This window comes from Xenopus tropicalis, chromosome 6, assembly GCF_000004195.4.
Source record: "Xenopus tropicalis strain Nigerian chromosome 6, UCB_Xtro_10.0, whole genome shotgun sequence".
Lineage (NCBI taxonomy): Eukaryota > Metazoa > Chordata > Amphibia > Anura > Pipidae > Xenopus > Xenopus tropicalis.
Genome location: NC_030682.2, coordinates 117,439,552 through 117,453,441, shown reverse-complemented (window position 1 = coordinate 117,453,441; position 13,890 = coordinate 117,439,552). Strand labels below are relative to the sequence as shown.

The window sequence follows — 13,890 nt, the reverse complement described above, 5'->3', positions numbered from 1 at the left end:
TTCAGTTAATTAGAAAGCTGTGTAACTGCATGATATATGTTACATATCCTTTTATCAGTGGTAATTAAAAATTAACTTAACTCCATGCTTGTTTTGCTTTTCTCAAATTTCTCCGTTGGTACACCATCCAGAGCAGCAGGAAATTTGAATAGTGGTGGATGCATAATAGCTAAAGAAGTATTTTACAAAATCCATTTGACTTTTGCTTCTGGTTGGTCCTTAATTTGGATCTCCCCTTATTTTTACAGATCTTTAAGAAGTCCAAAAAGACTGCCCCTACATCAAGAGGACCAGCCCTAACCAAAATCTTCACAAGGGGAGCAGATGCTTTAATAGAACCTATGAAGTCAATTGCAATGCATTTGGTGAATCTCTGGGAGAGAACACTATGATATGTTAGACATTGTCTGTAGAATTTTGTTTTTAGATTACAATTAATTTTTACTCTTTATAATTCCCTGATATTTTTGTAGTTGTGTTTTTCTTTCGTTCTTTAACTTTCTAGAGCATCTGTGCGTGTTTTTATGAGCTTGTTTGTACTTACCAAACAGTTGTTGATGATCGTATTTATGAAGTAGCAGCAGTGGGTTTGTCTTTAGATGTAAGTGTATAGATTATGTTTTGGGTACATTCCGCAACCTGTTTGTTCCCATGAGCCAGTTGTATGTGCAGTTTATAACGCTAAGCAAACCTGTAACACTATGGACTAATAGTATAGAATAGGAGAGTTTTCCATTCATTTCATGAAGTAGTCTTTTTGATTTCTGCTTTGGTAGAACAATTCTTGGTAGTGGGCTGTGATTATGAACCAAAGTGGAGCTCTTTATAGGGAGAAATTTTGGGGCACTTATAAGAACTGCATTCAGCATACATACACATTGTCAGTCTAAAGGTGGCAATTCACAGGTAGTTTTAAGCTGCCTATTCAAGTTTTTCAGGCCGATTCTGCAGCTTATCTGCCTGTGTATGGGGCCTGATATCTGGCTGAAAATTGGCCTGGTGTTGATCGAGCAGGTTCAATTTTCCCAGTCGGATCGGGGACTGCATCAGCTCATTGATGCAGTCCTCACTCCAACGGCCCCCATACCCATTGTTGTAATTCGGTTTTTTGGCCCTAGGGTTAAACAACTGAACTAGCCCGATATCGCCCACCTTAGGTGAACATATCAGTAGAAAGATCCGCTTGTTTGGCAACCTCGCCAAACAAGTGGATCTTAATGTGTGCGGCCACCTTTAGGTTTATGCCATTAAATACTGCAACTTATATCTTGATAGAAATAGGTGCTTTATCATTGTTTGCTCTGAAGCAGGAAATCTAGCATGCCCCCACAATTAACATTAAAATCTGTTTCCAGCCAACTCTTAAGCTGGCCATACAAACACATGGACCTTGTGTGGGCTCTACATGATCATCACAATACTTTTCGTACCATGGCAATCGATTATTTAAGTAGCAGCTACTCTCTCGGGGTCACATGAGCCTATCAAATTTTTTACATTTTTTTTCTTGATATTCCTTACTTTTTTTGTTTGTTGTGATCAGCCAATCACTTTGCAGCTTTTTCTGTAGACATACAATGTCAATAAACTATGCATAGACAATCATTGATTTATATAAAACATATATATGGCAAAGTGATTGGAACCCGACTGTGATATTTGGAATACTTTCTACTGATTATTTTTTTGTTGGCTGCTCAGTACTCAGGGCTGTAAAAGTGTAGACAAGTGAGATAGTGAGAGTAAAATGTTCTGATAATGAGCTAGTGACCAGAATACCTTGTAAAACCAGAAATGGATGGTATATTTAGCACTCCATTTTACTATGGGCTCTAATCAATAGAGTATTGGATGGTATTCATTTGTCATAGCATAAGCTATAGATGTGTTACGCTGGTGTTCTTATTCCTATTGTTTTGCTCATTCAGGTCTTCCGCAATAGTAGGAAGACGTGCAGTGTAGTATCTGTAAAAATAAAAACTTGAACAAAATGCATCTGGTTTTGTAAGGCACAAAAGAGTAAAATGAATTATTGCTTGAATATAAATCTTTTTCTAAATTTCATAGGTAGCCTTTGGTATTCTGGAGGCATAGGCCATTGTGGAGCACAAGTAGCTCAAGTAGGTTTTTATCTTGGGAGAAAAATTCTATTTTCTGCTTATATTTTGAATATGTGAGAGCAATAATATTCTAAGAATATGATTTGTACTTCTGGATCTAGAAACTTATTTTGTTTTTTTGAATAATGGAGCCGTTTACAGCAAAGCCATATTTTGTTTGAGTGGTCACTTGGGAAAGCGTTCTAAAATCTTTGGGGTTAGTATGTTTTATTATGTCTTACCCACATCTGAAAGTGGTTTGCGACGTCGAGTTTATAATGTATTGGTGTTGTCCTTTAGCACAACTAATTAATGCTTTGAGAGGGATATTTTGTACATGGAAATCTATGTATAGATTACTGAGTTCCAAAAAACATTATGCTGTGATTTTTTTGTTTTGTTTGTTTCTAGAGGTGTAATTTTAGATCTTGTTTTTAAAAGCTTTTGTGTTTTATGAAAGTGTGCCAACCATGATGAAAATAATGGGGTTTTACAGATAATGTACAATTGTTCTTTTGTATTTTGTCTGTAATAAAAAATAAAGATTTAAAACTACTTAACTGTGTCCTTATTTGCCAGTCTCCAGTAGCCCACCCCATTGCATGAAATGCACACACAAACACTACAGTAACATCCTAAAATATAGCTATCAACATTTAGAAGGCTATCAGGGAGGGGAAGTTTGGTTCCTTGAATGTGTTGTGCCCATTTTAAATTAATAAAGGGATCTCTGCCCATCAGAATTGTAGTTGAGACAAAGGAATCTCTCTTCCTGTTGCATTCAAGGAAAGTGACTTATAGTTATTTGCTTAGTAAGGTAAGATACAAGTAAAGACAAAATATCTTGTGTGCACTGAACCTAATAGAGTCCATGTACCACTGAGGAGAGAAAATATGTTTCTCCTCCAAAGTATTTGGTGGGGTGTAATGATATCTCTATAGCTGTCCCTCAGGATGCTTCATGTGTTTTACTGCAGAGAATCATTTGGCAAAATGTACTACCTACTAGGATGTGTTCTTACAGGGATATTACTCCTGGTGCTGGGCAATTTCTAACCATTTGTAAATGGTTGTTCCTTTTTGTGTGTTCATTGGTAAAGTATGCAAGAGTTCTTGTAAAATAAAATTGGGTGTATATTTAAGCCATACCCCAGATGCTGCCAAAATGCTAAATGCTGAGCCAAGTGGAATATGAATTTTTAATTGTAAAATTTTCAGCTGCACAGAAAGCTTGGTATAATATTGGGGCTCATTTATAAACAATGGGCAGATTTGCACATGGAAAGTAACCCATAGCAACCAATAAGTGATTGGCTTTTTCAGCCAGCTGTAGAATGAAGACTGAAAGTAAAAATGTTATTGGTTGCCATAGGTTACTGCCGAGGTGCAAATCTGCCCATTGCCCTGCACTGTCTGCCATGAAGCAGCACATGATTCCCACTAAACACTGTGCCCACTCATACTTTTTCTCTGTTGAATAAAATGACACAAAGACACAGGCAGGCAATCAGAGTTTATAGCACTATTTATGTGCAATTTGACACTATGGCTTTACTATAAAGTCTATACATTAATCACATATTTCACAGGGGAATTGGTTATTTGAAACAGTGCTTCTGTACTTTAAAGGAGAACTAATCCCCCCCGAGATACAAAAGCCCTCCTCATCTGCTTTCCATCGCCCCACAACTCCCCCTAGCCGCACAGTCTATAAAAGTGACTGTTTAAAAACCTAAGCTAAAAATGCAGAGCTGCGCAGCAGGGTTCCCAGGCGCCATCTTCTGTCTATTCATATATTCTTTTGGTCTCTTTGGCAACTCACATCCTGCAGGAGCTTGCGCAGTTGAAGTGGATTCCTGACCAGCCCCAACTGTGCCTGCTCCTGCAGGGCCCATGTCGGCAGTGAGTCCCGAAGAGTATTGTAATGGACAGAAGATCGCACCTGGGAACTCCACTGCGCTGCTCTGTTTTTTTATCTCAGGTTTTCAAATAGGGGCACCTTACTACATTACTGTGGTTGTGTGGGGAAGGAGTATATTGAACCTGGGGGGGGGGGGCTGGTGTTTAGTTCTCCTTTGAACTGCAACAAACAGCTGTGTGATTCTGAGCCAGAACTAGTGAGCGCTGCTGTGCCTATAATCTCGCCATGTGGTTTCTTATGTAGTATCTCTAAGATCCAGAACTGCAGGTGCCACTGGGGCAATAATATGTTAAAGCGGTTGTTCACTTTTGAGTTAACTTTTAGTATGATGTAGAGAGTAATATGCAATTGGTCTTTATTATTTATTTGTAGTTTATTATTTTGTTCAGCAGCTTCTCAGTTTGGAGTGTCAGCAGCTATAATTGTTGCTAGGGTTCATAATACCTTAGTAACCAGGCAGAGGTTAAATGAGAGATTAGTATATGAATAGGAAAGGACCTAAATAGAAAAAGATATAAAGTTATAAAAAGTGACAATAAAAATAACTAGTCTCAAAAGCAATCATTTTTTTTGGATGCTGGGGTCAGTGACCCCCATTTGAAAGCGGCAATGAGTTGTAAAAAGGCAATTAATTTAAAAACTATAAAAAATTAATAAAGACCAATTGCAAAGTGCCTAGGTATAGCACATTCTGTAACATACTAAAAGTTTACTGAAAGGTTAACCACCCCTTTCATATTTGTGGATTGTGCTTAGTTTGCTCCTTTAATTCCTTTGTTTAAAATACTATACTAATAAGGTACGCGTGTATTTGGTTTTTCAGGAGATGCCTCAGTAACTACAGACAAAAAACAAAAAGGTAACATTATGACCGAATAAATGGATTTGATTTAAGGTCTTTTCTTTTACAGTAAAATTAATGTTCTTTCAGCCTTATCGCTAAGAACTATGTCCGTGCAATGTTAAAAATGTCTTTATCTAAAAAGCAGAACATTAGAAGAGAAATGACATTTATCACCCATCAAAACTTTTTAGGGTGATGTTATACAGCTGTAAGTATACCTATAGTTACTTGGCCCAGTGTAATAATGTCATTCTTGGTACTATCTGCAAGGAGTCTATATGCTCTCTCCATCTCTGCTTTGGTTTCTTTCCTGCCCTCCAGTTTTCTACTCCCACACTCCGTTAAAACATACTGGCAGGTCAATTAGCTCCTGATAAAACTGCACCTAGTGTGGTTGAAATCAAAAAAGGTATCAGACCCCTTATCCAGAAACCTGTTATCCAGAAAGTTCCGAATTATGGAAAGGCCATCTCCCATAGACTCCATTTTAATAATTAATTCACATTTTTAATAATGGTTTCCGTTTCCTCTGTAATAAAAAAACAGTACCTTGTACTTGATCCCAACCAATATATAATTAATTCTTATTGGAGTCAAAACAATCCTATTGGGCTTAATTACTGTTTATATAATGGTTTTAGCAGACTTAAGGTAGGAGATCCGAATTACGGAAAGACCCCTTATCTGGAAACACCAGGTCCCGAGCATTCTGGATAATGGGTCCCAAACCTGTATTGTAAGCGCCACTGAGGCCAGGACTCATCTGTATGATGAACAATCTCTAATGTTGACCTCTCGTCGACTTCTGCAGAAAATTTTAGAAAAATCAAATGGAACAGAGGCCTCCTTTCATCTTCAATTCTTCCTGATTCTACTCATACTTCCCTTACATGCTGACTTCCAGTGTTTGCTTTTTTAGTGTATTTCTAGGGTAATCATCATCCTTTGGTCCTTCGACTTCATCTTTCTAAAGCTCCTAGTTTCACTCTTGACTAGACCTCATGTCCCATGATATTTCCTACAGCCCTAGATTTACTGCTCCATAATCACTGGTCAAACATAGGTGAAATCATCTCAATGTGGCATAAAAAATATCCCATAGTTATAAATCTTATCAGCAGAATTTTGTAAATGTAAACAGGCTTCACAAAATACATTAATGTTTGTTGTGCTTTCATTTATGGGATGGCATAAATGCACTCAAAAAAACAAAGTGTAATATCTTGCAGGTCAAGCATAAGTGATTCGCAGGAGTTCTAGAAATGCACAGTAGGTGGCGCCCATGAATAAATGATTATACCACTAGAATTAGTGGATTTTAGAGCAATTAAGCTTGATTTTAGTTAAGCACATTTACAGACAACCAGTGATGAAAAATAACTTTACATTTTGGCTTCTGGCCTGGACATGTTGACCTTGTGATTCTACAGAAGGCGTTATCGCTCTGCAATTTCAAATGTTGTCTGAGCAGTTCATTCCGTGTAGTCTTTCAATGCAGTGTCAGTATTATGGAACATATTTGACATTCACAACTATGTTGCCTTTTTACTAACTATAGTTTATGGCCCAAAGGGAAATTAATAGCTGGAAATGGGTAGAATTTGGTTCCATTGTTTGCTATGGGGGCACAGTAGACTTCTCCCCAACAGAAAACATTTCAGCAGCTACTAAGCTTCCTGTGAAAAATAAGCCTAAATCAGATTATCTGCCACAAAAATATATAACTGTTCTTCTGTTTGATGCCCTAACTGTAACTGTATATTTTTTCCTCTGTTAATAAAGTGCAATATTCATTGAATTAGCACAAAGCTGTGCAATTAATTGTCTTTTATATTTGTATGATCACATCATTTCCTTTGTGAGAATCTGTTCTGCATATCCAGTCTTGTCAAGGCTTATATACTATTAGTAAAGGTATGGGATCTGTTTTCAGGAAACCTGTTATCCAGAAAGCTTCGAATTATGAGAAGGCCTTCTCTCTTAGATTCCAGTTTAAGCAAATTAATTCAGATTTTTTAAAAGTGATTTAATTTTTCTGTGTAATAATAAAACAGTATTTTGTACTTGATGGTAACTAAGCTTCATGAATTCGTAATGGAGGTGAAACAATCCTATTGGGTTAATTAAATGTTTAGGTATCTTATGTGGAAAACCCCAGGTGCCGAGCATTCCAGATATTAGATCCAACACAGCACTACCTGTACTATGACTTTTTGCTGTGCATTAAGTGTCCTACACCAAATATGCTAAGTGCAGCACAGGAGATCACCTCTGAGTCACTGCCTCGTCTGTGCCTAAATCAATATTTTTATTAAAACCTCAAAAAAATGCACATGTATTTTTTGTTGCTTCTTTAATATACTGTATATTTATCTATTTTTACAATAAAGGTATGGGACCTATAATCCAGAATGCTCGGGACCTGGTGTTTCCATACCTGAAGTCTGCTAAAAAAAATAATTTGAACATTAAAAAGAAATAATAAGATCGCTTTGCCACAAATAAGGATTTATGATATCTTAGTTGGGATCAAGTACTGTTTTATTATTACAGAGAAAAAAACTGTATAACGAGTTTCCGGATAACGAATCCTATACCTGTATTCTTATTCTTTAACCACAGATTATGTTATTTAATGGAACTGTCATTTTCTTTTCCCATGTTTATAGCCAAAAATAAGAAGCCAAAGTTATTTAACAAGTTTGATAAGACAATAAAGGCTGAACTTGATGCTGCAGAAAAGCTGCGTAAAAAGGCAAGTTCCTTTTAGTACCCCTATATCTGTTGTACGATTCCTGGTCTTCCTTTCGGTTTTCATGCATTATCTGCTAAGAGAAAGAAGGGGAAACTTTTCTGTTTATTATTTTATTGGTTTACTGGTTTAGAGACAAGTGCAAGGCCAAAGGTGGGAGGGATATACACTTCAGGCAAATATATATGTAGTGCTGTGTTAGATTGGATTAAGTTTTGGATTAAGCTTTTATATCACACTCAGTGCAATAATTTAACCCTTCAAAATTCCATAACCAGGAGAACATAAAGTTGTGCCTTTTTCTGCCAATACTCTCCCTTGTTTTCAGGAAAAATTTGCCACTACTGGCACTGATTTATAAAGACTGGACAAATTTGCACCTGGGCGCAGTTACCCATATCAGTGGTTAGATTTTTTCCAGCCAGCTGCAGGTTGAACACTGAAAGTAATCATATGATTGGTTGCCATAGGTAACTGCCCAGGCGCAAATTAGCTCAGTCGTTATAAATGACCCCCACTGACACTGAAACAGATGTGAATCTTAATAATGGGACAATGAATGCTCACCCACTGGTGATAAATCACTTTGCTACATAACTTAATCACTCCAGCCTATTGTTTCCCCAGCGTTTCTGACCTTCCTGACCTCAACATTGAAATAAAATGCACACCACCCACTTTACTTTATCACCTACCATTCAGTAGCACAGAACCTAGTGCTGGGCGGTATGACCAAAAATTTATATCACGGTATTTTTCAAAATTATATCGGTATCACGGTATTTGACGGTATTTTTTTTTCCCCATGCATGATTAGGTGACCACCCCAAACACCCGCCACCCGCACCCCCCCGCCACCCCAAACACCCCCCATCCGCACGCAGCCCCCCCACCCCCCATCCGCACGCACCCCCCCATCCGCACGCAACCCCCCCACCCCCCCCATCCGCACGCACCCCCCCCACCCCAAACACCCCCCCATCCGCACGCACCCCCCCACCCCAAACACCCCCCCATCCGCACACCCCCCCCACCCCAAACACCCCCCCATCCGCACACACCCCCCCCACCCACCCCAAACACCCCCCCACCCCACCCCATCCCACCCCCCCCAAACACAACCCCATCCCCTTCACATAAGTATAACCCACCCCCACCCCAAACACCCCCCCATCCCCTTCACATAAATATAACCCCCCCCCCACACAACCCCATCCCCTTCACATAAAATATAATTACTGGCCAGGCACCCCCCAACAGCTCACATTGGTATCCGACTCTGAATGCGTCCTAGCGATGGCGCTTTTGTAGAGTGTGCGCGCTGACGTCACGTGCGCGCTGACGTCACGCGCGCACCCGGAAGTATTCAGCACACCGGTATGTAGAAAATTCATATCGGTTTCAAAAAAAAAACCGGTGATCGGTTTTTACCGTTATACCGCCCAGCACTAACAGAACCCCAAAGGACAAATGCACACATTACACAAGCTGTGCTGTAAACATAAATGCATTCTCTGATTATACATAAGGTATTTGAGTTCCTTAAATTTTATGTTTTATCATACAGTATTTCATGAGAAGATTATGAGTATATGGGGATCTTTTTTTCTGCTCCTACAGGGTAAAACAACTTTAAAGGGCACCTTAAATTGCTTAAATTAAATTAAACCCTTAAATTGCTTTAGAGCAATCCTAAAGCTGTAACATTGTGGTAACTTGTATGAACAAGTGATGCATTTTGCCTTCATTATAATATATTATTGAAAATTAAATATACATTATAGATGCTCTAATAAGATTACATATTAAAACTGTCATTAATGGACATATAAACTGCACATTTTCTTACCTTGTATATAAATCGGGCACATCTTCCCCACCCAAACTACACCATTTGTACTGCATATATCCACTCAATTTTGCCAGCACCTTGACACTTTACTAAAACAAACAGCAGCTTTTAGCCGCCATTTTCCCAAAGTTCCTAAGAGAGGGGGCCGAGTGAGTTAAAGGAGGAGAAAGAAATTTAAGTAATTAAGGGAATGCTGCAGCCTTACTATTAACTTTTGAATAACAGGAGTGGCAGGTATTTAAAGATTTCAAAGAGGCCGTTCACTTATTATATTTGTGATTTGTAGGGGTATTTCCTTTAAAGGGATGCTATCATCAAAAAAAATGTATTTACACCTGAAAATAATGTATAATGTTAACTTGGTGCTGTTATTTAAAAAATACATTATTTTAGATGTTGGAATATGTTTTCACCAGGATAGTAGCTCAAAAGGCCAGTCTTGTGCCTATCAGTGAACACGCTCAGGAGGTGCAGAACGCCATGGATCAACTTTTCTCTGCTTGTATAAAAAGGCCATCAAAGAAAACAACCCATTTGACACAGACAGAGGAATGGTTCTGCACAAACAATATGGGGAAATAAGTTGAAATCACCTAAACTGAATAACGTTATGATTGCAAAAACTTTGAAAACTGTTTAAATCACAGCTGTAAAGGAATTATTCCTGAGCTCAGTTTGAATGTATCTGTAAATATTAAAGAGCCAGTCATCTGAGCTGTAAATCTATAGCTGAAAGCCATGTGTGTGGCTAATGGAACTAATTATTTCCTCCACACACTAAGGCAGAAATCCAATAAATGTTCTGGCAGTTTATTTATAAAACAGTGGCTGTTTCTCAATCTCATCATCTCGCTGATTCATTTGCATCCTGCTAGGTTTCAAAATGACGGGAGAGTGGCAGTAAATATTTCTTATTTGTGATTCACAGGGAAAGGTTGATGAAGCTTTAAGAGCATTTGAAAGTCTGGTGGATAAATACCCGCAAAGCCCAAAAGCCAGATATGGGAAGGCACAGGTACAGTGAATGTCGAGGAGTTTTGATGGATCATTATGCAATGTCAAAACAGGCATCTAATTTACTTTTCACTTTCTGCTTTCCCCTAAAGGGCACTGGCACACACCCTATTTCCTATTTATATCTGTGGAAAGAAGTATCCCATGGCATTTCTTTTTAATTTGCTGGCAGGCATTATGTTCAATTATTCTGTGGAAGGGCAAGCAAAATCACAACAATCAAAATATCATTCTCTCCTTTCAGCCCTTTACTTAAATGAGAATTACAGGCAGTTAGGAAAACTAACCCTTTTCAGTTCCTGACTGACGCTTCCCCTACATCAATAAGTATCTTTCATTAATCTGTCATTTTCTCACTCCTGATCCTGCCTATCCCCACACCTTATTTGGACAGGACCCTCATTTCCTCTCATATTTGGTGGTGTATGCATACATTTTTTTTTTCACACAGTGTAAAAAGTGTACAGTGCTGCAGAATATGATGGTGCTGTCTAAATGCGGGCAGGTTAAAGCTGCCGATTTGGTCCCTTCAGACTGATTCAGCAGCTAATCTGCCCATATATGGGGCTCCCCGACAGGCCTTCCCAAACGATATATGTTGATCATACAAGTTTTATTTTCCCATTGGATTAAGAACTGCATCGGCCCATTTATGTGGTTCTTGCTCTGAAGGCTTGTATACCTGTCATTGTAATCTGATGTATGGCCCTAGGGCCAAACAATCGGATTAGCCCAATATTGCCTGATTTAGGTGGGCATATATGGGGTGAAAGATCCGCTCGTTTGGGGACTTCGCCAAACGAGTGGACCTTAGTGTGTGTGGCCAATTTAATGGCTCAGTTCACAAATGTCAAGGATTTGTACAAACAAGCATTCAACTGTATATGATTTGATTTCATCAATAAGGTGCTTATAGTGGTAAGTCCCTTTAGGTGCAGTATTTTTTTCTATATGTATATGGAGAATGAGAGATAAATCTGTCCGCACATTTAAACTTATAAGCAATAAATATAGTGCTTGTTCCATGTACCTGGGTAGGACAGGCAAGCCTTCTGTTACAAAGAAACAGCAAAATAAAACATTTCTGCCATTGCTTTGCATCAACCATGTTGCTATTTGTGTTCAGATACATAAGCGAGTGTTAGATAAGGGCTTCTTTTAAGAGAATTTCACATTATACATTGGTTTACTGCTACATAAGTGCTGAGAGAGGTAAGAGACTGACTTGAGCACCTGGTCCCAATATGCAAAGAGCTGCAAAAATAATTTCGAATTTTTTGAAAAAACATTGCTATTAACAAAATATTTCATTACAAATATACATTAGTAACAAGGTCAGGTACAGTTAAAAGTAAAATCCAGAACAAACGATGAAAACTCTTCTGCCGTAATGTTGTCTATTGTACACAAAACAAAAACGAACAAAACTTTGTTTTATGTCAGATAAGATTATTTCGGCATTTGGCTAGCTGTATTTTGTAGCAGTGCTCAGAAAACAAATATGTAGATCAGTGTTGTTCTTTTCCTCTCAAGTCAGAAGATGCCTTGGCTGAGAAGATGAGAAGCAATGATATTCTTTTGCAAGCCATCAATACTTATGGAGAAGTCGCTGAGTTACCAAATGCCCCTGCAGAACTCATCAAGCTCACGCTGAAGAGGAGAGCTGATCGACAGCAGTTCCTAGGTAAGAGCAAAACCTCTTATCCTTGTTCCCAACAACACTTTAAAAAGTGTAGATTCTAAAAGGCACCAGTATGCTAACATCAATGTAAATATATATGACTAAGTAATTTCACTAACCCCACCCTGGAATGCTTGCTGCAATTAATTACCACATCCGAACTATGGGCTACCTGTCATGCCAGCCACCCAACGGAAGGGGTCAGGTGGGCAAGTGAGAAACAGGAAACTGGTTACCATCTCCTCATGGGACCTGTGCCCACCAAAAGCATATTCAGTCGGATAGCTCACTGTAAATAAACCTGGGCCTAAGCCCCCAACTGGCAAACATTTCTTGCCAGCTGTGACAGTATAATAAGGCACTTTGACCAGACTCACAACATGCCATTATCTGTACACACGTACAGGGGGTGGATGGGAGGGCCTGAAAACAAAATGGCACTGGTATGATTCACTTCTGGCCACTGCCCCTTTCCACTTTGCCCAGTCATATCCCCCTGCCGGCACACTCCGCCAGCTGTCCCCAGGTGTCCCATTCTCCCTATAACTCTCTAGTTACTACAAATGATATAAATTCTGTTTACTAGAAAGATGTCTAAAACCAGATATGACATGGTAATACATCCCTGGCAAGTGTGTGATGTCATGCCCGCCTGATGCTGTAGTTGCACTTGGATAGCCACAAACTTGGCATCTCCTGCTTAAAATGTACAGGTATGGGATCCATTATCCAGAAACCTATTATCCACAAAGCTCTAAATTATGGGAAGGCCATCTCCCATAGACTCAATTTTAATCAAATAATTCAAAATATCAAAAATTATTACCCTATCCGGAAAGCCCCAGGTTCCAAGCATTTTAGATAAAAATACTTCAAAAAACATATACATACATAATTTGAATGTAATTATGCATTATCTTTTTGCATCATCAGTAAAAGCCTTAGTACAGGCAATAAAACCACTTTCTTATATTCAGCAGTAGTTTGTGGTAAGTTACAGAAGACTTTAATCTTTGCACCCGAGGCAGCTGCTTCCAATCCTCCTGTTGCTTAAAATGTACGAAAGTATTCAGACTTTATCTATTCGGCATTCGATAGGAGAGAATAAAAGAATCCAACAGCGATCAGCTCTGTAATTACTGAATCATGTGAGAATAAAGAAGCATACACGGCCGCATTGAGCTGGATGAACACAAGAACATTGCTTCAGTTCAGTGGACCGAGCAAGAGCCTTTTTCGTTTGCTATAACAGAAGATAATCTGATGGAAATTAATGTCATACCAGGACAAATCAATTCCATTATCACCTTCAGACAGTGCTATTCATGAATCTAAAAACTTTTCATATCAATCTAAACAACAATAAAGGCAGTTTGTCAGCTTCCCTAGTCTGACAACAAGTGTGTATTGATAGTCACCATTGCCACTTGAGAGGCGCCTTATACCGAGTAACATTTAGACCTTTCATTTTGCGACGAACAAATTATTTGCTGAAGTGTGATATTTTTTATTTCAAGACACTGAAACCCAAAAATGAGTATTATAATGCTATAATATTTTATGGAAGAAAAAATCAAGTTATATATGCATAGTTATTTAATTTTAACACTGGTAATAGAGCCTAGGTCTTTTGAAATAAGCCTGTACCAGGTTTGCACCCTGTTCCTTCTACATTTATGCATGTATTACATGATTGTACTGGCAAGGACAAGGTAGTTTAGAGCCTT

General features: G+C 38.6%; 1 protein-coding gene across 12 annotated transcripts in view; it reads left to right on the top strand.

Moving 5' to 3' along the window:
* asph (aspartate beta-hydroxylase) overlaps window positions 1-13,890 on the top strand; it is a 94,338-nt gene that overhangs the window by 65,388 nt on the left and 15,060 nt on the right. For 10 of the 12 annotated variants that reach the window (XM_031903358.1, XM_031903359.1, XM_031903354.1 and 7 more), the window contains 4 exons: window positions 4,844-4,879; window positions 7,534-7,619; window positions 10,397-10,483; window positions 12,016-12,166. In XM_031903358.1, coding sequence (XP_031759218.1) covers window positions 4,844-4,879; window positions 7,534-7,619; window positions 10,397-10,483; window positions 12,016-12,166 — 360 coding nt within the window. Of the gene's footprint in view, window positions 1-248; window positions 2,655-4,843; window positions 4,880-7,533; window positions 7,620-10,396; window positions 10,484-12,015; window positions 12,167-13,890 lie in introns of those variants that run through there. The other 2 variants (XM_031903361.1, XM_031903360.1) reach the window with 1 other exon arrangement.